Here is a 26,873-nt window from a genome sequence, read left to right on the forward strand (position 1 = left end):
GCAGGGTTCTACTGGCATCCACCAAACCCAGACTCATCCATCGGACTGCCAGGTGGTGAAGTGTGATTCATCACTCCAGAGAACAAGTTTCCACTGTTACATAGTTCAATGGTGGCGAGCTTTACACCACTCCAGCTGACGCTTGGCATTGCGCATGGTAATCTTAAGCTTGTGTGCGGCTGCTCTGCCATGGAAACCCATTTCATGAAGCTCCCAACAAACAGTTATTGTGCTGCCGTTGCTTCCAGAGGCAGTTTGTAACTCAGTAATGAGTGTTACAACCGAGGACAGATGGTTTTACATGATACAGCACTTGGCGATCCTGTTATGTGAGCTTCTGTGGTCTACCACTTTGCGGCTGAGCCGTTGTTGCTCCTAGACTTTTCCACTTCACAATAACAGCACTTACAGTTGACCAGGGCAGCTCTAGCAGGGCAGACATTTGACGAACTGACTTGTTGGAAAGGTGGCGGTGCCACATTGAAAGTTACTGAGCTCTTCAGTAAGGCCATTATAATGCCAGTGTTTGTCTATGGAGATTGCATGGCTGTGTTCTCGATTGTATACACCTGCCAGCAACGGTTGTGGCTGAAATAGACGAGTCCACTAATTGGAAGGGGTGTATGTATGTGTAGTGTACTTTCAAATACAATTTGGTTGACTTTGGTTTTAAAAATAAGCATTCAAATACTCAAATAAAAGTACTTGTTTTGGGATGTGTATTTGAAAATACTAAAATACAAAGTATTTAAATAACCAGGTCTGAACTGAATGCTAGTCTATTGCAGGGCCTTCTCTCCAGTCTCCTTAATGCTGAGTGCCAAGCAGAGGTGCATCAGGGTCCCATTTCTTGCAGTCTTTGGTATGACTCGGCCGAGGGTTGAACTCCCAATATCAGGGAGGACACTCTAACCACAAGGCAAATGAGTTGGTCATGGTCCAGTAAGTCGGGTGTCTGCGGCACGGTCTGTCTGAGTCTCATGGTCCAGTAAGTCAGGTGTCTGCGGCACGGTCTGTCTGAGTCTCATGGTCCAGTAAGTCAGGTGTCTGCGGCACGGTCTGTCTGAGTCTCATGGTCCAGTAAGTCGGGTGTCTGAGGCACGGTCTGTCTGAGTCTCATGGTCCAGTAAGTCAGGTGTCTGCGGCACGGTCTGTCTGAGTCTCATGGTCCAGTAAGTCAGGTGTCTGCGGCACAGTCTGTCTGAGTCTCATGGTCCAGTACCTGAGGTTATCTGAGGCACGGTCTGTCTGAGTCTCATGGTCCAGTACCTGAGGTTATCTGAGGCACGGTCTGTCTGAGTCTCATGGTCCAGTACCTGAGGTTATCTGAGGCACGGTCTGTCTGAGTCTCATGGTCCAGTACCTGAGGTTATCTGAGGCAGTGGGTCCACCTCCATGATGAAGTCATTCTTGAGGCAGAGGAAGCCCACGATGGAGAACAGGTAGACCAGGATGATGGCCAGCAGGGCAGTGAGCAGGATGGAGCGCCCATTCCGGGTCACACTCTTTATCACGTTGAACAGCGTCTCCTCTCGGTAGATCAGATCAAACAGCTACACACACACAACAAAAAGAGCAAAAACAAATCCTAGGGTCTTTGTGTGTATGTAGATGTGTGTGTACGCTGAATGATGTAATGCCAGGTGATTGGTACTTATTGCCAGTAATATTATTAACATAATGTTGTGAGTCATAAGGGTCACCCACCAGGAAGCTGTAGAACAGCTCGTGGACACAGAGGCCCAGGGTGCTGGTCAGAACGTAGGCCAGGTGATACAGGAACTCCACGTCCATCACCATCGCACGGTAGCCCATGATAAATGTCCCGTTGTTGCCCACAAAGCTCACCACAAACACTATCTTATTTATCAGCTGTGGAGAGGAACAGATGAACAGTCATTGAATCACCATGTTGTCAGTGATATTCAGCATATTTATCGATAAGTTTAACAGAACCCGGCTCTAGCCTACGAGACCAATCCTAACCTCCACATAAATGTTTAACTTAGTCTCCCAGTTAGAATTAACTCAAGTGAGGCTTACATTGAGGGTTCCCAGTAGGATGAGAGTGGGACCGATGCCAAAGTGGTAGATGGAGCGCAGTATAAGGGCCACGGTGAAGGGCCTGAGGCCGTAACCCTGGGAGAACATTCCCATGACAGACAGACCCAGGAAGCCCCAGAACAGCATGGACAGCATTGAGTCGTCTATCGCACCTAGGAGACAGCAATCACAACATGAAACATTTAGTTTCTTTGTCTTCAGTAAGTACACAGGATGAGGATTCTGGGAACACACCAGTGGAGGCTGCTGAGGGGAGGGCAGCTCATACCACTCCATTCCAGCCATTGTTATAAAACAATGGTTTTCATATGTTTGGTATCATTCCCTTCCAGACATTATTATGAGCCGTCCTCTCCTCAACAGCCTCCACTGACACACACAAGCCTCACCTTGGCCTGAGTCGTAGGGGTAGAAAAACGCGATGATGAGGTTGATGAAGACGGCCAGGTTAAAGGAGATGCTGCCCCAGGTGCTCATCCTGCGAGAGAACCAAAACAGCACCGGCATACCTGAAACACAAACACCCTTCAGTGCTTCTACACCTGCATTGCTTGCTGTTTGGGGTTTTAGGCTGGGTTTCTGTACAGCACTATGAGATATCAGCTGATGTACGAAGGGCTATATTAATACATTTGATTTGATTTTATCACCACACAGCATCCGAGTGAGTGAGTGTGTGAGTGAGTGATTAAAGCCAGTAGAACTTGGACAGCGGCATCAGAAGAGCCAAGCTTATATTTTAATAATTTAGACACTTTTATCCAGAGCGACAGTTAGTGTATTCATCTTAAGATAGCTAGTTGGGACAACCACATATCACAGTCATAGGAAGTAGATTTTGGCCTCAATAAGTAGTTATCAGCAAAGTCAGTCTTAGTAGGTAAAGACAGGTGCGAGTGTTAGTTCCTGGAATTGTTTTTGCTTACTGCGAAGCTTCTTCTGCCACTCCATCTCGTTGTGGAGGAAGGAGGCCTGTTGGAAGAAGTGTGTGACCTTGCTGCCCTGCTCGTCCTGCTCAGTGGTGTTGAACACACGGAACTTGGACTCCTCCATCAGGAACTCACAGATGGGATGAATGGGGAACACGATCTGCTCCATGCTGCGGTCCTCACGCACAATCTGACCGGAAGACAGACGGACAGGGACAAGTTAGGACAGTGGTCTTTTGCAGTCGGGGACTTCAGTTCAAGTGAACCTCAGACTATTCACAATGAGCAAGCTTGACTACTGTAGTACGGGGTGAATTGAGGGGAGAAGTGTGGCTGTGGAGACCTCTATCTGTGAAGTGTGTTGGTCATAGAACTCCAGTGGGTCCTGCTCCTCGATCTCCACCGGCACTGTAGATTTCAACATCTGAGAGAGAGGTCTGTTGTTCAGGTTCAGCTGCAGGAAGTCAACAGGAGAAACAGAGGTTCAGCTACAGGAAGTCAACAGGAGAAACAGAGGTTCAGCTGCAGGAAGTCAACAGGAGAAACAGAGGTTCAGCTGCAGGAAGTCAACAGGAGAAACAGAGGTTCAGCTGCAGGAAGTCAACAGGAGAAACAGAGGTTCAGCTGCAGGAAGTCAACAGGAGAAACAGAGGTTCTGCTGCAGGAAGTCAACAGGAGAAACAGAGGTTCAGCTACAGGAAGTCAACAGGAGAAACAGAGGTTCAGCTACAGGAAGTCAACAGGAGAAACAGAGGTTCAGCTACATGAAGTCAACAGGAGAAACAGAGGTTCAGCTACAGGAAGTCAACAGGAGAAACAGAGGTTCAGCTACAGGAAGTCAACAGGAGAAACAGAGGTTCAGCTACATGAAGTCAACAGGAGAAACAGAGGTTCAGCTACAGGAAGTCAACAGGAGAAACAGAGGTTCAGCTGCAGGAAGTCAACAGGAGAAACAGAGGTTCAGCTGCAGGAAGTCAACAGGAGAAACAGAGGTTCTGCTGCAGGAAGTCAACAGGAGAAACAGAGGTTCAGCTACAGGAAGTCAACAGGAGAAACAGAGGTTCAGCTACAGGAAGTCAACAGGAGAAACAGAGGTTCAGCTACATGAAGTCAACAGGAGAAACAGAGGTTCAGCTACAGGAAGTCAACAGGAGAAACAGAGGTTCAGCTACAGGAAGTCAACAGGAGAAACAGAGGTTCAGCTACATGAAGTCAACAGGAGAAACAGAGGTTCAGCTACAGGAAGTCAACAGGAGAAACTCTCCTGCTCTTTTTGAACTTTTCCTGTTGAAAAACAATATCCCCGTAATGTACACACACTTAAAGGTAAAAAAATATATATAGTTTGAGCACCTTCGACCCCCCTGTGAAGGGAGGCCGTTCACAGGACAACTTCCTCCAATTAATAAGAAAACCAGATATACTGAAGCCAGTACAAACAAACTGACTTTAAAATAAACACACGTTAGAAAGGCTACAAAGAATTAACAGACAAAAGTGATGAAATGAGAGCGAGAAACACTGACCATAGAGGATATACCCTCCTCTCCTGCTTCGGTCCTCTTTGCAGGTTTCAGCAGATTGAGCAGGATCTTATTGTGCCTCGCCAGCTGACCAAAACATGGCCCACAATCATAAGCATAACAGGTGAAAGCATTATTCTCTAACATTAACTAATTACGTTATTAAAGGAGTGCATAAATATACTTTGTTAATCTGAAGAGGACCATTACCTGAAGTGCCAGGATGTAAATGTTGTGGCCGACCTCTTGAGGTGACACCACTCCAACTTCACACTCACTCTCCTGCTGATAGGCTTTCTTTATCACCTCTACCTGGGGGCAGAGTAGAACACTGATGTAGGCTGACGTCTACTGTACAATTCTGCACCGTCCTGTGTGTGGGCCGTTTTAGAGGTTAGTTATAAAGCAGAATGAGGAGAAAGAATAGAGGGAGAAGAAGAAATAGAGATGGGTCTTTGCTCTGACCAGTTCCCGAGGTCGGAGGTTAAACAGTATCCTCTCTGCATTCTCGTTGTCATGGCGACTCTCCATCAGAGCCAGCAGCAGCTTGGAGGCGTTGTCCTGGAAACAGGAGAAACAATACCGTCACTGACCATGTAATTTCAGAGGTACGACACAGAGAGGAGTTAGGACACAGAGATCTATATTTATAAAGTAGAACAACAGGAAGTGAACCTTGAGCTGCAGCACCATCTCCATGCGGTAACAACACAGAGGACTGATGTCATTCAGTATGAGAGCTGTGATGATGTCGATGCCGTTGGACTCATGGGCCACTATACAGGTCTACAGAAACAGACAGTTATTATCACAACATGACAAAGTATCTGTGTTATGTCTTTAACCTCACAGAACTTTTAATAAACCTAATTTCTAATTTCAATTCTGTCGAACTGTGTGCGATTATCTGACCTGGTTCTCGTGGCAGGGGCCCTGGCAGTACTCTGTGAGCGTCTCCAGGGTCTGGGTGATGAGGACCACGTTGCTCTCGTTAATGTAGAGGCCCAGCAGGCCCAGGCCTCCTGTGGTGCTGCCACACATGACGTCCAGAAACTGCAGTGTCTCACACACCAGGTTGTAGTTGGTCTTGTTGTTCTGGCAGCGCAGGAAGTTCTGGGAGGGAAAGGGAAGGATGGTCAGTCATGTTGGGTTGCTGGGTTAAACAGACCATTTTCAGTGTCATCACCCGTAGCTACCTCATAGCCGAGTTTTGTATAATGGCGACTGACTGTTTAGACCTCAGCAGAGAGTAAATTGCAGTAGTATCAGTAACAGTAGTAGTAGTAGCAGCAGTAACAGTAGTAGTAGTAGTAACAGTAGTAGCAGTATCAGTAGTAGTAACAGTAGTAACAGTAGTAGTAGTAGTAGTAGTAGTAGTAGTAACAACAGTATCAGTAGTAGTAGTAGTATCAGTAGTAGTAGCAACAGTATCAGTAGTAGTAGTCGCAGTATCAGTAGTAACAGTAGTAGTAACAGTAGTAGTCGCAGTATCAGTAGTAACAGTAGCAGTAGTTGTATAAGTAGTAGCAGTATCAGTAGTAATAGTAGTAGTAGCAGTATCAGTAGTAGCAGCAGTATCAGTAGTAGTAGTAGTATCAGTAGTAGTAACAGTAGTAGCAGTAGTAGTAGCAGTAGTAGTAGTAGCAACAGTATTGGTAGTAGCAGTATCAGTAGTAGCAGTATCAGTAGTAGTAGTATCAGTAGTAGTAGCAGCAGTAGCAGCAGTAGTAGTAGCAGCAGTAGTAGGAGTATCGGTATCAGTAGCAGCAGCAGTAGTAGTATCAGTAGTAGTAATAGTAGCAGCAGCAGTAGTATCAGTAGTAGTATTAGTAGTAGTAGTATCAGTAGTAGCAGAATCAGCAGTATCAGTAGTAGTATCAGTAGTAGCAGCAGTAGTAGGAGTATCAGTATCAGTAGTAGCAGCAGTAGTAGGAGTATCAGTATCAGTAACAGCAGCAGTAGTAACAGTAGTATCAGTAGTAGTATTAGTAGTAGCAGTAGTAGTAGCAGCAGTATCATTAGTAACAGCGGCAGTATCAGTAGTATCAGTAGTAGTATTAGTAGTAGCAGTAGTAGTAGCAGCAGTATCATTAGTAACAGCGGCAGTATCAGTAGTATCAGTAGTAGTATTAGTAGTAGCAGTAGTAGTAGCAGCAGTATCATTAGTAACAGCGGCAGTATCAGTAGTATCAGTAGTAACAGCAGAAGTATCAGTAGCAATAGTAGTATCAGTAGTAGCGGCAGTAGTAATAGTAGCAGTATCAGTAGTGGCAGCAGTATCAGTAGTAACAGCAGAAGTATCAGTAGCAATAGTAGTATCAGTTTCAGTATCAGTATTATCAATAGTAGCAGTATATGTAGTAGTATCACTATCAGTAGTAGTAGTAGTATCAGTATCAGTAGTAGTAGCAGTATCTGTAGTTGTATCAGTATCGGTAGTAGTATCAGTAGTAGTAGTAGTAGTAGTATTATCAGTAGCAGTAGTATCAGTAGTAGTAGCAGCAGCACCAATAGCAGCAGTAACAGTAGTAGTAATGGTAGTAGTGGTAGTAGCTGTAACAGTAGTAGTGGTAGTAGTGGTAGCAGCAGTAACAGTAGTAGTAGTGGTGAGCAGTAGTAGTAACAGTGGTAGTAGTAGTGGTAGCAGTAATAGTAGTGGTGGTAGCAGTAGTAATGGTAGTAGCAGTAACAGTAGTAGTAGTAATGGTAGTAGCAGTAACAGTAGTAGTAGTAGTAGTAGAGGTAGTAGTAACAGTAGTAGTAGTAGTAGTAATGGTAGTAGCAGTAACAGTAGTAGTAGTAGTAGTAGTAGTAGTGGTGAGCAGTAGTAGTAACAGTGGTAGTAGTAGTGGTAGCAGTAATAGTAGTGGTGGTAGCAGTAGTAATGGTAGTAGCAGTAACAGTAGCAGTAGTAGTAGCAGTAGTAGTAGCAGCAGTAGTAGTAGTAGTAGTAGTAGTGGTAGTAGCAGTAGTAGTAGTGGTGGTAGCAGTAGTAATGGTAGTAGCAGTAACAGTAGCAGTAGTAGTAACAGCAGTAGTAGTAATGGTAGTAGTGGTAGTAGCAGTAGCAGTAGTAGTAGTGGTGGTAGCAGTAGTAGTAATGGTAGTAGTGGTAGTAGCAGTAGCAGTAGTAGTAGTGGTGGTAGCAGTAGTAGTAATGGTAGTAGTGGTAGTAGCAGTAGTAGTAGTGGTGGTAGCAGTAGTAGTAGTAGTAGTAGTGGTAGTAGCAGTAGTAGTAGTGGTGGTAGCAGTAGTAATGGTAGTAGCAGTAACAGTAGCAGTAGTAGTAACAGCAGTAGTAGTAATGGTAGTAGTGGTAGTAGCAGTAGTAGTAGTGGTGGTAGCAGTAGTAGTAATGGTAGTAGCGGTAGTAGCAGTAGCAGTAGTAGTAGTGGTGGTAGCAGTAGTAGTAGTAGTAGTAGTAGTAGTGGTAGTAGCAGTAACAGTAGTAGTAGTAGTAACAGCAGTAGTAGTAGTAGTGGTGGTAGCAGTAGTAGTAGTAGCAGTAGCAGTAGTAGTAATGGTAGTAGCAGTAGTAGTAGCAGTAGTAGTAGTAGTAGCAGTAGTAGTAGTAGTGGTAGTAGTGGTAGTAGCAGTAACAGTAGTGGTAGTAGCAGTAACAGTAGTAGTAGTAGTAGCAGTAGTGGTAGTAGTAGTAGTAGTGGTAGTAGCAGTAGTAGTAGTAGTGGTAGTAGTGGTAACAGTAGTGGTAGTAGCAGTAACAGTAGTAGTAGTAGTAGTAGTAGTAGTAGCAGTAACAGCAGTAGTAGTAATGGTAGTAGTAGCAGTAACAGTAGTAGTAGTAGTAGTAGCAGTAACAGCAGTAGTAGTAATGGTAGTAGTAGCAGTAACAGTAGTAGTAGTAATGGTAGTAGTGGTAGTAGCAGTAACAGTAGTAGTAGTAGTAGCTGTTTCAGCTGAATCAGTTGCGCTTGTTCTGCCTCTCACCCACCTGTAGGTCCTGGTTGTGATTCTCACAGAGCAGCTGGAGGAAGCGTAGGATGGGTTTCATGATGATAACTGCAGGGCCCATCTCTGTCTCTTGCTGATCAGACTCAGAGGCCGGGACAACGGAGCCAGGTAGAACCGACCCATCAGAGCCTGGCAGGAGACATACCAGGGAGGGAACCATGAACAAAGTGAAATGTTAGTTTAAAAACACCAACAATATCCCCTTACCATATAGACTTACGTACAATACGTAGTCATTGACACACAATCATAGTTTTTTCTGTAAATTACAAGAATTATTTCATAACCACGACAGTCGAAACCTGCATTTGACTATCTGAGATAATAGTGTCCCTCTCACCAGTCTGAAGGTCTTTGTTAGTCATCTCTCCCACGCTGACTGATACGTTGGCCTTGATGTCCATCTGAGCGTTTATCATCCGGTCGTGGAGGACCTTGAAGAATTTCTCTGACTTGTTGTCCCCCATCATCAGCTTGTAGAAGGAGTTCTGAAGAAAATCCACAAAAAATATTAGTGTGTTGCCCCCCTCCAGTAGTCCTAAGGCCATCTGGGTGCTCTCCTGTGTTATAGCCTACCTGTTTCTCTGTGTTGCCCCCCCTCCAGTAGTCCTAAGGCCATCTGGGTGCTCTCCTGTGTTATAGCCTACCTGTATCTCTGTGTTGCCCCCTCCAGTAGTCCTAAGGCCATCTGGGTGCTCTCCTGTGTTATAGCCTACCTGTATCTCTGTGTTGCCCCCTCCAGTAGTCCTAAGGCCATCTGGGTGCTCTCCTGTGTTATAGCCTACCTGTATCTCTGTGTTGCCCCCCTCCATCAGACATATGGCCATCTGGATGCTCTCCTGGAATATCTTGTTGTTCTTGGTACTCATTATGAGGTCGGTGAAGAGCTTAGTCCCACCCTCCCTGTCCAGATGACACTGAACAGCAGCTACAGCCACCCAGTCCCTTTCCTGCTCAGCACCTAGACATACACATTAACTCATTAACACACACTGGAAACAGGAACACAGTATAAATAGGAACACAATCAGTATAGACATGCACATTAACACATTGTCAATAGGAACAGCCAGTAATAATCTTGTTCTAAGCTGAATATAAACAAACCTGTTGCTCCAAGTTCAACCAGCTCTGCCTTGTTGTTCTTCTTGTTGGTGAACAGGTAGTTCTGTAGCAGCACCTTCCTCAGTGCAATCCCCTTATTGATGAGAAATTCAGTCACAAAAAAAAAAAAACACGGTTAGTTTCTTACCCAAATAGTACCTCAATTACACACCTTCATAAACCCTTTATGAAATGCACTCGGATATTCTATTGGTCAATCTACCAGACCTACACTGACTGGTCATTGAGTCTTCACCTTCTCGTTAAAGTCCAGTGTGCGTATGAGCATCTCCTGCAGAATCCTCAGAACCTTGATACAGAGCTTCTCGTCGGAGTTCATCAGGGCTTTAGTGTGCTGAATCAGTCTGGGCCACAGGTACACAGTGACAATGTTAGACCTCCGCCAACTCTCACCAAGACTTGCTCCACTCTATTGAACTAAAACTATTCATTGGGGTGCCCTTTAACTTACACATTTTTCCAAATGCTATCTGTAAATTCCACTGCGTTGGTAAATGAATACACCCTCCCCATCTCAGAAGGGCAGACCCTTGGCTTACTTTGAGATGAAGCCTCCTGATTCGCAGCGTTGCCGTGCATCCGTCCCCTCCAGGAAGAGGAGTTCAGGCTGCTGCAGGACATCCACCAGAACAGACAGCTCTGCGTTCAACAGCGGCTTCAGACGCTGCTCTAGAGTCCCGATGATGTCCTGAACATGGATCAAATCTATCTTTATTTTATTTTTTTTATTATTAAAATATCAACACACAATACGATAAAAGATGGAGATAACATCAGTGTAGAGGAACAAACAGAGAGAAGGGACAGGGTTATAACCCCGCTGGGTCAAACACCAAACCCTCAAGAACAGTGAACAAACAGAGAGACGGAGGCCAAGGAATTTTCCCACTGCTCTTTCTGTTGTGTCTATGGCTGAATAAAGTGATGGACACAGTAGGGGAATGGGAGCAGGGTGGATTATGGGTCCAACCTGCAGCTTCTCAATGATGTTCTTGTAGTCCCAGGGGTTGTTGGGGGCGGAGGGGCGGCTGGAGCGGGTGGAGCTCTTGTAGTTGGGGTTGGAGCGGGACAGAGAGTTGAGGGAACTGCTGCTCAGCATGGTGGTGATCTGAGACTCCAGGTCCAGGGGCAGGGATATGGAGCGGTTCTTCGCTGCACACATAAGATTGGAGAAAGTCATCATTAAGATCAAAAGGTACTCCCATTCAAACAATGTAGAACAATCTTAAGTTATATTTACAAACCTTTATTTAAACTAGGGAAGTCAGTTAAGAACAAATTCTCATATACAATGACAGCCTAGGAACGGTAGGTTAACTGCCTTATTCAGGGGCAGAACGACAGATTTTTACCTTGTCAGCTCAATTCGATCTTGCAACCTTTCGATTACTAGTCCAACGCTCTAACCACTAGGCTACCTGCCGCCCCCGACTTAATTTGACCTTGTGTGTCTAGGTCCTGTATGGCCCTGACTGTAGCCCACCTCTGGGCCCTGTATAGCCCTGACTGTAGCCCACCTCTGGGCCTTGCATGCCCCTGACTGTAGCCCACCTCTGGGCCTTGTATGGCCCTGACTGTAGCCCACCTCTGGGCCCTGTATACCCCTGACTGTAGCCCACCTCTGGGCCGTGTATGGCCCTGACTGTAGCCCACCTCTGGGCCCTGTATGGCCCTGACTGTAGCCCACCTCTGGGCCCTGTATGGCCCTGACTGTAGCCCACCTCTGGGCCCTATATGGCCCTGAATATAGCCCACCTCTGGGCCCTGTATGGCCCTGACTGTAGCCCACCTCTGGGCCCTGTATACCCCTGACTGTAGCCCACCTCTGGGCCCTGTATGGCCCTGACTGTAGCCCACCTCTGGGCCCTGTATGGCCCTGACTGTAGCCCACCTCTGGGCCCTGTATGGCCCTGACTGTAGCCCACCTCTGGGCCCTGTATGCCCCTGACTGTAGCCCACCTCTGGGCCCTGTATGGCCCTGACTGTAGCCCACCTCTGAGCCCTGACTGTAGCCCACCTCTGGGCCCTGTATGCTCCTGACTGTAGCCCACCTCTGGGCCCTGTATGGCCCTGACTGTAGCCCACCTCTGGGCCCTGTATGGCCCTGACTGTAGCCCACCTCTGGGCCCTGTATGCCCTTGACTGTAGCCCACCTCTGGGCCCTGTATACCCCTGACTGTAGCCCACCTCTGGGCCCTGCAGCAGTAGGTCTGTCTCACCTGTCATAGCCAGGGTACGGATGCAGGTCTCCACCAGGCCTCTGTGTTGCTGCTGCAGCCAGGGACATTCCAGCAGACGCATGCTAGACTGGAGCAGCTGCGTTACTGTGGTGTGGTGGGTCTGGTTAAAGGCACAGAGGATATCAGAGTCACACAATGAGAATTCATTACACTTCCTGACTACACAAACACTGTAAGACAATACATAGGCTCTACAGCAAACGTTATATCATGACAAAGCCTCTGAGTAGGCAGCAGCAGTGTGCTGACCTGTAGAGAGGTGCTGTTTTCAGAGAAGGGGGAGCTGAAGAAGGCATTGATGGTGTCAAACACCACGTTGATGATGTACTTCTCCAGGATTGGGTCAGTCAGACGCTTCTCTCTCTTGTTACACACCTAGAGGGATTAGAGAGGACAAGAACTGTAGATGAAAGGCCGGGGTTACTTTACCCAAAGACCCACGGGTCAGGTCAGGCAGTAGGATCCTGTTAGGGCCCTTTGTTTCACGCCATCATGCGACATGTCTGGATTTGAACCTTTTTATTTAAAGCTTTTTCATCAAACTTCCCCTTATCTTTTTTATGTCAGATGGTCCAGCTCCATCCTCAGACAATCGCTTTCATGTTTGATGTAATTCTCATTTCTGGAAAAGGCTTAAAATACAGGATACAATCTTGCCGTGTCATGTGATTGCGGAAAACACAGAGAGGATGAGACTTGTGGGTGAGAGTGGTCTCATTGATTGGGGAGTGAGACTTACCCTGGCCATGTCCACGATGAAGTCCTCAAACAGTTTCCAGATGTGGTTGCTGGTGTAAATCTCCTTCATCTCTACCTCTGTGTCTACGTAGCAGTGATTCACAAAATTCACATAGGCAACCTTCACCTGAGGAACACACACACACACACACACACACACACACACACACACACACACACACACACACACACACACACACACACACACACACACACAGCTGGGTCAGCCTTCTTTACATTTTTGTAATGATAATGTTAACATTACCTTCGCAGGTGTATGTCCGCAGATCATTGCATGCTGCTGCTGTGTTTTTTTTCTCTAAATGAGGATAATGTAGGCTACTAACTAATTAATTATATGCCTGTTCCATTTGAGACATACCTCTGTGATGCAATCCTCGTGTGTGACCACTCTCACCACGTCCTCTAGGGGCAGCAGCGAGGTACATTTGATCTCTGTGTAAACGTTCTTGCCCTCAGCGCAGGCAGATAGCAGCTCCACCAGAGAGATGTGGTAGCGCAGGGGGCTGTGCTCCTGAACCCCCTCCCTGGACTCTGCCATCAGCTCCAGCATGGTGGAAAATGACGCCTTGTCATTATAAAACACCACCACGTCCTCACCGCCGTTGGTTAACTAGAGGGGAGACAACCACACCGTGTGAGATGAACAGTTACGTCGTTATTTTAGTAGCGTTTCACACACAAACGTTGGATTGTGAAACAGACTAGACAAGATAAACATGGAAAAAAACTTCAGCATTATTTACAACTTTTAGAGGTTGATTCCATACCAAAAAGTCAGGGTTAACAATGCATTGTGGGGGAAGGTTCCTTACCTCAGTCATGATCATGTCCTGACACTTCTTCACATACTTCCCCTCGGCCTTGATGATGGTGTGCAGGAAGTTGAGGTACTGGACGTGGCGTCCGTGAGTGGCCAGGCAGTGGACGAAGTGCTGCAGCACGTTCTCACTGATCTCTGTACACAGTTGGTAGTTATTACTGAAGATGTGCTGAACCGTCTCAGCCTCCATGAGCTGGAGAGAGAGAAGGAAGGGGGAGAGAGGGGAAGGGGGAGAGAGGGGAAGGGGGAGAGAGGGGAAGGGGGAGAGAGAGAAACGGGGGAAGGGGGAGAGAGAGAAACGGGGGAAGGGAGAGAGAGAGCGAGGGAGAAAGGGGGAGAGAGAAAGAGAGAGCGAGAGAGAGGAAGGAAGGAAGGAAGGAACAGAGAGAAAGAGAGAGGGGAAGGGACAGAGAGAAAGAGAGAGAGGGGAAAGGGAGAGGGGGAATGGGGAGAGGGGGGAAAGGAGAGAGAGAAATGGGGAAGGGAGAGAGGGAGCAAGAGGATGAGAAGGGGGGGAAGGGATAGAGATGGGAAAAGAGAAGGGGGAGAGAGAGGGGAGAAGGGAGAGACAGAGAGGAAGAGAGGGAGAGGAAGGGAGAGAGAGGGGAAGGGGAAGAGAGAGAGGGGAAGCGGAAGGGAGAGAGGGGAAGGGAGAAAGGGGGAGAGATGGTTCATTATTCTGATGAGAATAGGATGGATTGAAGTAGAAAACAACATGGTGTGTGAATTCACTCACTCCTGGGTTCAGGAAGAGGCTGAGGTTCTTATGAAGCAGCACCTGGTTCTCCAGGTTCCCCATGCAGAACTTCTGCAGGAACAGGTGAGTGCACCTGATGATCCCTTGCATCTTGGTGTCATGCTGAGAACCAGGAAAGTGAGTGAGTGAGTGAGTGAGTGAACGAGAGAGAGAGAACAAGAGAGAGAGAAAGAGAGAGAGAGAGAGGTCATGTTATTTAGGGTGGCTTTAAATAACAACACCGGGATGTTTTAGTAGATATGTTATTATTGGACTATGTGTTTTGTTGTCAGTGTGGGGGTAAGGCACCGTTCACGTACATCCCTCACCTGATCATATGACACCTGCAGCAGGTCCAGCATCACTTTGTGGGCTCCCATGTTCTTCAGGAGCCTCTGCTGCTTTTTCCACACCCCTGTGCTGCACATCTTATTCAGACGCTCCATGATCTGGAGGAAACAGAATATCTTCAGAAATACAGCCCAACACTACTCCGCGGGGACTATGGGACATGCTAACCTGGCTGAAGGAAAACGTGACAGCTCCAATGGAAAAGATACACACCTCTCTGACTTTCTGGTAGTTCTCATTGCTCTTATCCGAATGCTCTTTCTTCAGGGTCACATCCTCTAAGTCCATCTAAAAGGAAATAAGAAGTGCTGTTAGCACGGTGTTAGTTTCTACACTAAGTGCTGTTAGCACGGTGTTAGTTTCTACACTAAGTGCTGTTAGCACGGTGTTAGCACGGTGTTAGTTCCTACACTAAGTGCTGTTAGAACGGTGTTAGTTCCTACACTAAGTGTTGTTAGCATGGTGTTAGTTTCTAAACTAAGTGCTGTTAGCATGGTGTTAGCACGGTTTTAGCACGGTGTTAGTTCCTACACTAAGTGCTGTTAGCACGGTGTTAGTTCCTACACTAAGTGCTGTTAGCACGGTGTTAGTTCCTACACTAAGTGCTGCTAGCACGGTGTTAGTTCCTACACTAAGTGCTGCTAGCACGGTGTTAGTTCCTACACTAAGTGCTGTTAGCACGGTGTTAGTTCCTACACTAAGTGCTGTTAGCACGGTGTTAGTTCCTACACTAAGTGCTGTTAGCACGGTGTTAGTTCCTACACTAAGTGCTGCTAGCACGGTGTTAGTTCCTACACTAAGTGCTGCTAGCACGGTGTTAGTTCCTACACTACGTGCTGTTAGCACGGTGTTAGTTCCTACACTAAGTGCTGTTAGCACGGTGTTAGTTCCTTCACTAAGTGCTGTTAGCACGGTGTTAGTTCCTTCACTAAGTGCTGTTAGCACGGTGTTAGTTCCTACACTAAGTGCTGTTAGCACGGTGTTAGCACGGTGTTAGTTCCTACACTAAGTGCTGTTAGCACGGTGTTAGTTCCTACACTAAGTGCTGTTAGCACGGTGTTAGTTCCCACACTAAGTGCTGTTAGCATGGTGTTAGTTCCTACACTAAGTGCTGTTAGCACGGTGTTAGTTCCTACACTAAGTGCTATTAGCACGGTGTTAGCACGGTGTTAGTTCCTACACTAAGTGCTGTTAGCACGGTGTTAGTTCAAACACTAAGTGCTGTTAGCATGGTGTTAGCACGGTGTTAGCACGGTGTTAGTTCCTACACTGGTAATAATAATAGAGTTTCTTCAATCTAAAGCCCTCACCTCTACATTTTCATTTTTGTCTTTCTTCCCCTCCCCTCCTCCAGAGCCGCTCTTCTTGTCCACCCAGAGCTCAGACTTCTCCACCATGGTGCGGAGAAGGTCAAGGTCACTCTTTATCAGCTTGTAGTTATCAACATCCTGCCCCGAGATCAACAACTGGACCTGAGGACAACATGGAGAGAATTTCAGAGTGACCAGGAAACAAAGATGGCAAGAATATATAGATACTGTATAAGAAAGAGATGGCAATTGAGTACTTGACGATACTGTACCAAGTTTATATTGGAGTGCAGGTCATTATTGTTTGTTTATTATTTGTTTTTGCCTTCAGTGATTTCATCATTTTGAATTGATCTCCTTACCTGTTTAAAGGTGTGCAGCACCTCCTGTCTCTGGCTGAAGTGCTTGAAGAGCAGCTGGAGGGCCCCAGACACCAGTGGAGGGTAATCATGCATGGTGAGGTGGATCAACACCCTCAAGAACATTCGACCTCCCTCATCATCCACCTCTAGTATGCTGTTCCCCTTCCTGATAGGAGGACACAGTCACGGGTTAGTATGCTGTTCCCCTTCCTGATAGGAGGACACAGTCACGGGTTAGCATGCTGTTACCCTTCCTGACAGGAGGACACAGTCACGGGTTAGCATGCTGTTACCCTTCCTGATAGGAGGACACAGTCACGGGTTAGCATGCTGTTACCCTTCCTGACAAGAGGACATAGTCACGGGTTAGTATGCTGTTCCCCTTCCTGATAGGAGGACACAGTCACGGGTTAGCATGCTGTTACCCTTCCTGACAGGAGAACACAGTCACGGGTTAGCATGCTGTTACCCTTCCTGACAGGAGAACACAGTCACGGGTTAGCATGCTGTTACCCTTCCTGACAGGAGGACACAGTCACGGGTTAGCATGCTGTTACCCTTCCTGACAGGAGAACACAGTCACGGGTTAGCATGCTGTTACCCTTCCTGATAGGAGGACACAGTCACGGGTTAGCATGCTGTTACCCTTCCTGACAGGAGGACATAGTCACGGGTTAGCATGCTGTTCCCCTTCCTGATAGGAGGACACAGTCACGGGTTAGTATGCTGTTACCCTTCCTGACAGGAGGACATAGTCACGGGTTAGCATGCTGTTCCCCTTCCTGATAGGAGGACACAGTCACGGGTTAGCATGCTGTTACCCTTCCTGACAGGAGGACACAGTCACGGGTTAGCATGCTGTTACCCTTCCTGACAGGAGAACACAGTCACGGGTTAGTATGCTGTTCCCCTTCCTGATAGGAGGACACAGTCACAGGTTAGCATGCTGTTCCCCTTCCTGACAGGAGGACACAGTCACGGGTTAGCATGCTGTTCCCCTTCCTGACAGGAGAACACAGTCAAGGGTTAGCATGCTGTTACCCTTCCTGACAGGAGAACACAGTCACGGGTTAGCATGCTGTTCCCCTTCCTGACAGGAGGACACAGTCACGGGTTAGCATGCTGTTCCCCTTCCTGACAGGAGGACACAGTCACGGGTTAGCATGCTGTTCCCCTTCCTGACAGGAGAACACAGTCAAGGGTTAGCATGCTGTTACCCTTCCTGACAGGAGGACACAGTCACAGGTTAGCATGCTGTTCCCCTTCCTGACAAGAGGACACAGTCACGGGTTAGCATGCTGTTACCCTTCCTGACAAGAGGACATAGTCCTCATGGGTTAGTATGTGCTCCTCTGTATCTCAGTTGGTAGCGCATGGCTCTTGCAATACCAATATTGTAGTTTCAATTCCCGGGACTGCCCATATGTAACATGTATGCATGCATGAATGTAAGTCGCTTTGAATAAAGGCATCTGCTAAATGACTTATTATTATTATTATTATTATAACAACAACACATGTTCTGGAGAAGGAATTCTGTAGTGAACCTACCCCACACCAAACATGGCCTCCGCCTGATCTCCTATGTGCTGCAGGTTGATGGTGGCTGTTTAAAGACAGAGTTAAGGATGTGATTTATTGAGGTGGAGAGCAGCTGTTCAAAGAGGAATAATGTAGACAGCAATGGGTCCCTTAAAATGGCCACTGCACTACCTGCTTGCTCCATTGATGTTGTAGCATCGGCATCTGCCATGGGATAAACATCAACAAACTCTTTCTTGAAGACAGACAGCAGGAAGGAGAGCCGGTAGTCCAGGCGGACATTCAGGATAAACTGAAGATCAACAAGAGAAAGAAAGAACAGCGCTTAGCATTAAAAGGGATCCATGAAGGGCTATGACTTGTTTTCCATTACAAGCATAAACACAACCCTATGAGAAGATGTCGTAGCTTCCAGTAGGTTTATCAAACCTGCAGGATTTCCAGTATTTTCAACTTGGTGTCCATGACGGTGATGTCCTGTTTGCCGATGCTGTCCTTGCTGCGGTTCGGTCCTTCTATAATGGAAACACTCCTCCCTGGACCTCCAAACATGGACTGTTTCCTGGTCAGTACCATGGTGGACATCATCTGACCCACGCCATGGATGGAACGCTTCATGTTCTTTCCTAAAACACAGAATGGGAGATGTAAAGAACCCTGAAACCAATTCATTATTACGGAGATGGTGAAAAGCATTGAGGAAACCCGAATATGAACGTCAGTTGTACCGTCAGTTTGTTTTTCATAAAATGTGTGGTAATTCTCCCCTAATACTGTTGAATGCAGAGAAGAGGTGTTTCTTATCCTCTTACCACTGCCATCGTCCTGTAGCACAGGGTGAAGGGAAGGGTTGGGAATACAGTCAATGATTCCCAGAAGAGTGCGTGTCAACCTCAGCAGCTCAAAGAAACTGTAGAAGCCGAAGTAGATGAGGTGTCTGGCCAGGCTCACCACCTGAGGGGACAGAACATTCTAGCAGTTATCATTCTAGCAGTTATCATTCTAAAGTGGTAGCGAGCCAGAGAGTTCTTGTACCATTACCAAATATAGGTGTTTTTGAGGTATTCACAGTATTGTTAAATGGGAATAGGAATGAGGAGGGAATTGACACCTCATAGGTGAGTTTGTTCTTCTCCTCGTCAGCGAAAGGCAGGTCGTCATTGAGGACGTTGTTGAGGTACTCCTCCATGAACACCATGGTGTTGGCAAACTTGTTCTTCTTATTGTCCCGCAAGTCATCCATGTTGGAATCATAACTAAGCAAGGGAAGAGATAAAGAAATACACAGCCTTAGTTAAACTGTACCTCAATGTGCACAATGCAATGTTCTGGGAAAAATGCTTGAAGTCTTACTCTTTAATTGTGATGGAGGTTGGGATCTCTGTCCACAGACGTGCAAACTTGACAGGGGTCACCAGCTCCTGAGGGTCTCGGTCGACGTGCGTGTGCAGCATGAGTCGGCAGAAGGAGGCTCTGAGGTCAAAGGGCAGCGTCTCGTCCATCATACACAAGAAGATGAGTTCCACATCCAGCTGCTTAGAGATCTCACCTATGGCCAGGTACTGGCGGTCCAGACATATCCGAGCATACAGCTTCAGCTGGTACCTGCAGGGACAAAGGGGAAGGTTTGAGAATGAAGTATACACACGACTTCATCAAAGTAGGTCACAGGGTTGAAATACTTCAGATTAGTACAATTTCATGTTCACATGACCTTTAGTAACAGTACATTCCCATATCTAGACATAAGGGAAGGGTTGCAACTTTCACTTTCACTGTGGACTCCCGCATTATGAAATTGCATTTTTGTCCTCCCCCCAGTTTTATCATTGCACTGTGATACAAAACATGGCGGCCGTGTGCTTTAGGACCATGCGGATGCCTCAGAAAGGTCAGGTAGGCAAGGCTTCTGAAAGCTGGTGTATAGGACCAGCATGTGAGAGATGAACAGCGGCAGCTGCTGTCTGTTACGCTCTTTCAATGAGTTGTGAGTGCAAGCAGAGCAGAAACTGGCTACTCTTTAGTTGACTGACCTAGCTGGCAAGGTAACTGCTGTTTGACAGGGGGAGGGGGGAGTATTTATTCCCAGTGCTGAGCTAGTAGTGTAACTGACATGTTACGTTAGCTAATGTTTCATTCCCTCTCGACTGAAGTGAATGAACTACTAGCAGCTTGCTAGTAGCTACCATAGCCAGTTGAGCTCTAGCTAGCCTCTAACTATCTGTCAGGTAGCAGTATCTAACAGCTCGCGTGTATGGAAATGTTTTGTAGCCTTTGTTTTGTCCCATTTCAACAGAAGTCAATTTGATGATGTACCATTAGCTAGAGCTAGCCAAAAGTTGGCTAACGCTAGCTAGCTCATTAACCTTAGATAATATTTTTGTCTCAATCCACACTAGACCACACTAGGCCAAATGATTGAAAACCGATATTGTATTTGTTTTTTTCAGCGCAATGTGAGTTTTTATTAGTCAGTATAGCAATGTAACTTTATTGATCTGTCAGTTTCCCTAATTAATTCACTACTTTTCACACTGACACGATGTAAACAGCTCTACAGGCTTCACTGTCATGGTGCGCAGTCAATACACAACACTATGCTCATAATGTCTTGGCAGGATCAGATGGTGACAGGTGTTCCAGCAGGATCAGACAACCAGGGAAGACCAGTCTACGGAGCTCAGGTGAATTTTGCTGTATATTATAACAATCAGCGAATAGATACAAAGTTCCATCTCGAGTTGATGGCTACAGTCTGGGATCAGGGAATAATGGTAATTTCAATTATTTAACCATTTTTATTATTGGATAATATAATGTATAAATGTACACCAAGGTAATTCTTTGTCATGCCTCATCTGAGCAGGATCAGATGGTGACAGGGGTCTCATCAGGGTCAGGCAGTCAGGGAAGACCAGACTGTGACGGAGCAGAGGTCAGGCAGCTAGGGAAGACCAGTCTGTGACGGAGCAGAGGTCAGGCAGCTAGGGAAGACCAGTCTGTGACGGAGCAGAGGTCAGGGAAGACCAGTCTGTGACGGAGCAGAGGTCAGGCAGCTAGGGAAGACCAGTCTGTGACGGAGCAGAGGTCAGGCAGCTAGGGAAGACCAGTCTGTGACGGAGCAGAGGTCAGGCAGCTAGGGAAGACCAGTCTGTGACGGAGCAGAGGTCAGGCAGCTAGGGAAGACCAGTCTGTGACGGAGCAGAGGTCAGGCAGCTAGGGAAGACCAGTCTGTGACGGAGCAGAGGTCAGGCAGCTAGGGAAGACCAGTCTGTGACGGAGCAGAGGTCAGGCAGCTAGGGAAGACCAGTCTGTGACGGAGCAGAGGTCAGGCAGCTAGGGAAGACCAGTCTGTGACGGAGCAGAGGTCAGGCAGCTAGGGAAGACCAGTCTGTGACGGAGCAGAGGTGAACTTTTGCAGATACAGTTTATTGAACCTATTTTAAGGTCGTCTGACAAACCTCTAAAGTTGATTTCCAAACTGTATCGAGGGTTGAGAGGCTTTTCGCAATGAGACAAAACAAAAATGTAAGGAAGACCTGGGAGACACTATTGATGATGATGATGAATGGATACAGATGTGTTTGAATGCCCCGTCATGTTCATATAATCTCAGACATAAATTACTGCAGTTTAAGACCATCCAGAGAACATACTATATGCTAGCGTAAGTGAATATCATGCACTCAGAAATGTCATTCTGCTGGAGGTGTAAAACACAAAAGGGGACATATTTGCATATGTTATGGTCTCGTGAAGGCTGGCTGAATTCTGGCAAAGAGTATGTTCTTTTATCTCAGCATGTCTACAGATTCTCCCTTCACTCGGTTTTTCTTTGCTTGTAAATGTTGATACTGGAGACTTATCAGAAGAAACCGTGTAACCTAGAATTTATAGCAGCTAAGAAATGCATTGCCATTAATTGGAAGGTTGGTTAACCTCCCACAATGGATGGAAGAAATGTCAAGTTTTGCATCACTAGATTTATTACAAGATTAAGGGTATACTGGGCAACTTTCATAAGGGCTAAAACCCTTATATAGAATACTGTATGACAAAATAAGTCTATTGAAAACGTGCCCATGTCAAAGGAGATACCTATTTAGGCAATCCCTAGCTGCTGGGGTGCTCAGTCCTGGCCCTGGGGTTCTTCCGTACTGTTGGTTGTCACTCTGGCCTTGGCCTAACACATCTGAAAACAATAATGAATGTTTCACTAAGATCCTTAAGCAGAGTGGGGTTGGGTTGGGTCGCTACAGGGACCCCTAGCGGTAGGATGGCCGTGACCCAGCTATAGTGTGCAAGTAAGAAGAGTTCTACAGTACTATTAGGCCTATGATATGAATTATATGGAGGATGGACTGTTTCTGTGTGATAATGTGTAGATGTATGAGCGTTTTTTATTAAACTTTCCCCTGAGTGGGCTGGTTGGGCGTTCTGGCCGAAAGTTGATATTGTAACGATGTGCGCTGAGAGTCGGGAAGCGAGTTCAGGGAGGGAGTGATTTAATAAAATAAATGACGCAAACACGTAACACAAACAACGCACAGACATGACCCAGGAACAGAAACAATGACGCCTGGGGAAGGAAGGAACCGAAGGGAGTGACCTATATAGGGCAGGTAATCAAGGAGGTGATGCGCGTAACGATGGTGACGGGTGTTTGTCATAATGAGCAGCCTGGTGACCTAGAGGCCGGAGAGGGTGTACACGTGACAGACATAGAGGATGTCTTTGTACTTTATTTGTAAGAGTTGTTCATTTGTTAGACTATTGGTTAAAAGGTACAACACAATATAAAATTATTGAATTATCATGGATCTAGTTCAGTCTTATCAATCACTTAAACAATATTTAATAACGATCTCTTACCCAGCTTGATGACTGGGGGCATTTTGCTTACTTCATGTTCTACATAGAGCTGGCTAGAAGGGTCATGGGTCATATTATATTGTGTAGAAATGCAGAAAATAAGCTTTAGATGCCCCACAAAAATGGGAGACCCACCCAGACACCCCCCCCCCCCCGCCAACTTATCCCCCCCACTTCTAAAACCAAAGTTGCGCCCACTGATGTTAGATACGTAGTCTCCTTTAGGATAAATAAAAGGTTAAATAAATAAATCCATCTACCTATAGTATCTGAGCACGTTCTCGTCATGGGCGTTCCCCTGTCTGGCCTCCTGGGCTAGTTGTCTGATGCCCTTCTCTTGCTTCTCGTTGGTCTTGTCAGTCCAGACCAGCCACACCTCATCATCGTCAGCATACTCCTCCATGCCCATGAATTCAGTGGCATGGGGCATCTCTTTGGGCACGCGCCGTCTGCATGGGCAAACACATTAGATCATGAACACTCAACTCAGAAGAAAAAACACACACACACAGAGAGGCCATTGCATGTCAACTGTATTTGCTTTTGTGTGTGTAGGAATTTTACACAGTAAAGAAGAGCACCACTTACTCGGTCTTGATGAGAATGTCTTGGTTCCTGGGATCCAGCACACACTTACAGATCAACTCCTGAGTTACAGAAATGGCCACGTTGTTGGACACACACAGATCTGACAAGTAGTCCAGAAACCTGAGGGGAAACAGGCCGATGTTTAAGTTACAAAGGTTATGAATTAACATAAATATTATTTGAATATTAGTTTGGGGGGGGTAGGGGGGGGGGGGTCTCTCTCCTCACCTGGGTTCCCTGTTCTTGCGGACCAGGCTAACGAAGGTCTCCACCTCCTTCTTAGTGATGTGTTTCTCCAGCAGCTTGCGGTTGTTGTGCAGCAGGGCAGTGATGGTGTCCTCAGCCAGGATGTCATAGCCAATCTGAGACTGCATCAACCCAAACTGCTTGGCTATGTGCTCCTGATGGGCGGGGGGGGGGGGGGGGGGGGGCAGAGTGGTGTGTATCATCCAAGTGGCCTGTTGCTCTACATTTAGCTTCAGCATTTAGCAGCTAAGGAGGCCCAGGGATCAATCATTTTATATTGGGTCAGGAAAAGTAATCTACCCTGTTACAGAATGTCAGTCAATGTGGTGTACAGTAGTACCTGGTTCTTGCGGTAGTCCTGCTGTGAATGTCGCAGCACCCGGTAACAGAGGCGAAACATGTACTGGTAAGGGAAATTCTTCTGGTCTGACAGCTCCTCCAATCGCAGCAGTGGGCCTTCTGCCCCTTTATCCTTGAACGGGGCCTTCAGGATCCCAAAGATCTGTGGCAGGACAAAAGAATAAAGAAGTATTCAAGGTAACGTGACAATATGGATATAATTATGACAAGAAAATAAACCTATATGTGATCACCGATCTGATGTTTAGGCAGGAGCCATTACACTAGGCTTGTTTAAAATGGTTCTTCTGACCTGTTTGAGGATGTTTTGTTCCCTCATGAGTTTCTGTCTCTCTCGGTTGACCTTGGTCATCACCACATCTAGCACAACCTGACCGCTGTTGGGCGTGTCCACCACAAAGAACACCAGATCCTCTAGCAGCTTAATGGCAAACCTGCACACACACACACACACACACACACACACACACACACACACACAGCTGTTACTGGTCTGGCCAGGGAACTAACCCTATTGACTGCTACAGTGCTAGCTCTTAAAATACTGACCTCAATCAAGTAGAACGGAGAGGAAACAGACCAAAAGCTTTCTTTCATACAAATGGTTTGATTTCATGGATATATATTTTTTAAGCCTTTTCTGCAGACACTTTACCTTCTGTCATTGGGGCTGATAAATCCCTCGTTAAACCTGTCCACTACGGTGCTCAACATGAAACTGGCATCGTTGGCAAAGTCCAGGTCCCGGATCTCCATCACTGGCACTGACACGATGGCAAAGGCCTCCTTATCCTCTTTGGTAGGACAGGTGCCCAGCTGAGAGAGGGACATGGAACAGAAAAACGGTCTGTTGTCTGACAGGAAGTCAGTGTCAAGTGACAGTGAGTTTACAACAAACAGCCTGTACTTACCATGAGTCTAATAGGTCTCTCCTCATCTATATCTATGGGCACGTTGGTACTCTGGATCCACGTGTTGGTGCATAGGTGTCTGAGGCGCACATACGAATTCCTGAGAGGAAGAAAGTTTACAATAGAGAGCCAGTGAAACATACTGTAAGTCTTTGCTTGTATGGTACAGTCTGTGCAGAGTCGACGCAGTACACTACCTTGGCACAAAGGAGTCTGTTTTCTGCAGAGTTGTGGGGTCTAGCTCAAACAAAGAGGCAATGTCATTCCCATGTGGCATAGCCGACAGCTTGTACTTGATCCTCTCGCCCAACATCTTCAGTTTTCTTCTACTGTCCTGCTACAGAGGGCAGGGGTCAAGGGTCAGGGTTTAACACAGTAACACTGACTGTCAGCATTACACCGGCATGAGTAACCCTAGACAGTCAAATAATATAGTGTGCGTACCGTATCGTCGATCACCGACGTCTGGATTTCAACGCCGTCACCTTTGTAACCCGGATTTTCCTAAAGCAACGATAACAACACACCGATGCTCTATGAGGTAAAACGACCCAACATCAATACATCAATTTAAATGAACAACATCACTACAGTGACCACAACGTGGTGACTAAAAGCCGTGGTCGAATAAGCAGTATTTATCAGGGTGTTACCTCAGCTGCCAGGTAACTCCCTGTGGCAAGGTGTTTAAAACGATAGAGAGTGTTCCAGTGTCCAGCCCCTCCTCGACACGGATCATGATGTACCACCTTGTGGGGGGGGGGATCACACCATCAAAAACAAACCTCAGGTCATTCCTTAAACCATTTAGCTACGGTACAACAGAGCATATTGTGTGTGTGTGTGTGTACCAACCTCCACTTCCCACAGGGCATTGGAGCTGGTGGCAGAGGTAGCAGACTGGCGCAAGGTGGTACGGAGGAACACATGCAGCTTGACCTTGTACTCGTCACAGGTCAGGAACTTCTCCTGCTCCGCATGGAACAACCGCACCACATCCCCCTGACGGGACACAGCAGCAAAGCGACGCGTTCATCTCAAGCTGGAGGTCCTAATGCTATTATTCGTGTTAGGCTGTGAGAGTGAAGAAGAAATTCATCACAGTGATAGATAGTGTACGTCAAGGACGTTACAGGACGCTTACTCCTTTCAAGACCTCATCCTTATGGTCACTGAACATCATGAACAGGTTGATCTTCCAGCTAGTGTTGCTGTTCACAGAGTTCACCTGCAGAGGGACACACACACACACACACACCATGGCACACCTGTTGCATTTACAGTAGACTCATCTGGATAACCCAGAGCTAAAATCTCAAAACGAGTAGATCTGTTTCACAAGAGATTAACATTACAGCTATTCATCATTGCCGTCAGTAAGAACTGTTTTGTGTGTGTGTGTGTGTGTGTGTGTTCGGTGCGTGGGTGGGTGTGACAGGAAGAAGCCTCACTCTTCCAGAGAGTTTGCCGCGGATGAATCAGACGATGTGGTTATGACGACAGAACTCTCCATTACCTCTTTGCATCCCGTGTGGTCGGACAGCTCATAGTTGCTGGCGTGTAGGGGCTGGCCTGCATTCACTGGGTTCAGGATCACCTTGTCTCCCACCACTACCTGCAGAACAACACATGACCAGACTGGTTGCGGTTATGTACCTTGGATGACTGATAATTCCGACCGATGTCTGTACTCTGTACTCATCACAGTAAAAAAAAAAAAAAACAAGCCAATGCTATAATTGGCAGTATCCTTCTGGATAGTGGTTATGGTACTTTTCTTGGTTGAAGCTAACATTTAGGTTAGTGTGTATTAATGTCATTTGAGTCTGTACTGTAATACGAGTTAGTCGAGTTACATTGTCTCCGTTGGCCCTTAGCTTCCAGAAGGGTTGGATGAACATCCAGGAGCCCTCATTCCCCGTCCCGTCCAGGGTGACCCGCATGGCGTTCTTCTCCAGCAGGGCAGGCAGACGCTTATTCACAGTCAGGTATTTATTACTCTTCATATGCAGCAGCTGTCAGCCAGGATACGTAACACACAAAAAGACAGGCACACAGGCCACTGTTAAAACCTCCCCCCCCCAAAAAAAATCACTCACTTTCATATCATGTCTGTGATAATGTGCTGTTGTGACGATAGGTTGACATGGATAGAATGCA

The 26,873-nt window shown here is 46.7% G+C and overlaps 1 protein-coding gene and 1 long non-coding RNA gene across 15 annotated transcripts in view; one reads left to right on the forward strand and one right to left on the reverse strand.

The window, feature by feature from the left end:
- Nucleotides 1-26,873, reverse strand: part of LOC110492618 (inositol 1,4,5-trisphosphate-gated calcium channel ITPR3) — a 60,287-nt gene that overhangs the window by 4,115 nt on the left and 29,299 nt on the right. For 4 of the 14 annotated variants that reach the window (XM_090203834.1, XM_090203840.1, XM_090203833.1 and 1 more), the window contains exons 5-52: nt 26,570-26,728; nt 26,230-26,328; nt 25,858-25,941; nt 25,569-25,715; nt 25,367-25,462; nt 25,158-25,217; nt 24,911-25,050; nt 24,714-24,813; nt 24,458-24,618; nt 24,095-24,236; nt 23,783-23,944; nt 23,425-23,597; nt 23,197-23,316; nt 22,869-23,057; nt 19,090-19,341; nt 18,848-18,992; nt 18,549-18,690; nt 18,166-18,362; nt 17,908-18,028; nt 17,746-17,800; nt 16,195-16,360; nt 15,833-15,994; nt 14,736-14,810; nt 14,501-14,620; nt 14,172-14,294; nt 13,428-13,628; nt 12,974-13,225; nt 12,593-12,718; nt 12,103-12,228; nt 11,833-11,953; nt 10,584-10,765; nt 10,153-10,301; nt 9,849-9,957; nt 9,596-9,686; nt 9,274-9,449; nt 8,829-8,976; nt 8,469-8,617; nt 5,429-5,629; nt 5,192-5,302; nt 4,982-5,077; nt 4,727-4,828; nt 4,520-4,603; nt 3,337-3,447; nt 2,991-3,183; nt 2,454-2,573; nt 2,044-2,216; nt 1,708-1,872; nt 1,364-1,553 (exon numbers count right to left, since the gene is read on the reverse strand). In XM_090203834.1, the coding sequence (XP_090059960.1) occupies nt 1,364-1,553; nt 1,708-1,872; nt 2,044-2,216; nt 2,454-2,573; nt 2,991-3,183; nt 3,337-3,447; nt 4,520-4,603; nt 4,727-4,828; nt 4,982-5,077; nt 5,192-5,302; nt 5,429-5,629; nt 8,469-8,617; nt 8,829-8,976; nt 9,274-9,449; nt 9,596-9,686; nt 9,849-9,957; nt 10,153-10,301; nt 10,584-10,765; nt 11,833-11,953; nt 12,103-12,228; nt 12,593-12,718; nt 12,974-13,225; nt 13,428-13,628; nt 14,172-14,294; nt 14,501-14,620; nt 14,736-14,810; nt 15,833-15,994; nt 16,195-16,360; nt 17,746-17,800; nt 17,908-18,028; nt 18,166-18,362; nt 18,549-18,690; nt 18,848-18,992; nt 19,090-19,341; nt 22,869-23,057; nt 23,197-23,316; nt 23,425-23,597; nt 23,783-23,944; nt 24,095-24,236; nt 24,458-24,618; nt 24,714-24,813; nt 24,911-25,050; nt 25,158-25,217; nt 25,367-25,462; nt 25,569-25,715; nt 25,858-25,941; nt 26,230-26,328; nt 26,570-26,728 (6,766 nt within the window). Of the gene's footprint in view, nt 1-1,363; nt 1,554-1,707; nt 1,873-2,043; nt 2,217-2,453; nt 2,574-2,990; nt 3,184-3,336; nt 3,448-4,519; nt 4,604-4,726; nt 4,829-4,981; nt 5,078-5,191; nt 5,303-5,428; nt 5,630-8,468; nt 8,618-8,828; nt 8,977-9,273; nt 9,450-9,595; nt 9,687-9,848; nt 9,958-10,152; nt 10,302-10,583; nt 10,766-11,832; nt 11,954-12,102; nt 12,229-12,592; nt 12,719-12,973; nt 13,226-13,427; nt 13,629-14,171; nt 14,295-14,491; nt 14,621-14,735; nt 14,811-15,832; nt 15,995-16,194; nt 16,361-17,745; nt 17,801-17,907; nt 18,029-18,165; nt 18,363-18,548; nt 18,691-18,847; nt 18,993-19,089; nt 19,342-22,868; nt 23,058-23,196; nt 23,317-23,424; nt 23,598-23,782; nt 23,945-24,094; nt 24,237-24,457; nt 24,619-24,713; nt 24,814-24,910; nt 25,051-25,157; nt 25,218-25,366; nt 25,463-25,568; nt 25,716-25,857; nt 25,942-26,229; nt 26,329-26,569; nt 26,729-26,873 lie in introns of all 14 variants that reach the window. The other 10 variants (XM_090203830.1, XM_090203838.1, XM_090203829.1 and 7 more) reach the window with 3 other exon arrangements.
- LOC110492620 (uncharacterized) lies at nt 19,631-22,170 on the forward strand. Its single transcript, XR_016487508.1, has 2 exons — nt 19,631-19,781; nt 20,355-22,170. It is a non-coding gene; the product is annotated as an uncharacterized LOC110492620 (long non-coding RNA).

This window comes from Oncorhynchus mykiss, chromosome 16, assembly GCF_057628025.1.
Source record: "Oncorhynchus mykiss isolate SJ-2025 chromosome 16, ASM5762802v1, whole genome shotgun sequence".
Taxonomy (NCBI): domain Eukaryota; kingdom Metazoa; phylum Chordata; class Actinopteri; order Salmoniformes; family Salmonidae; genus Oncorhynchus; species Oncorhynchus mykiss.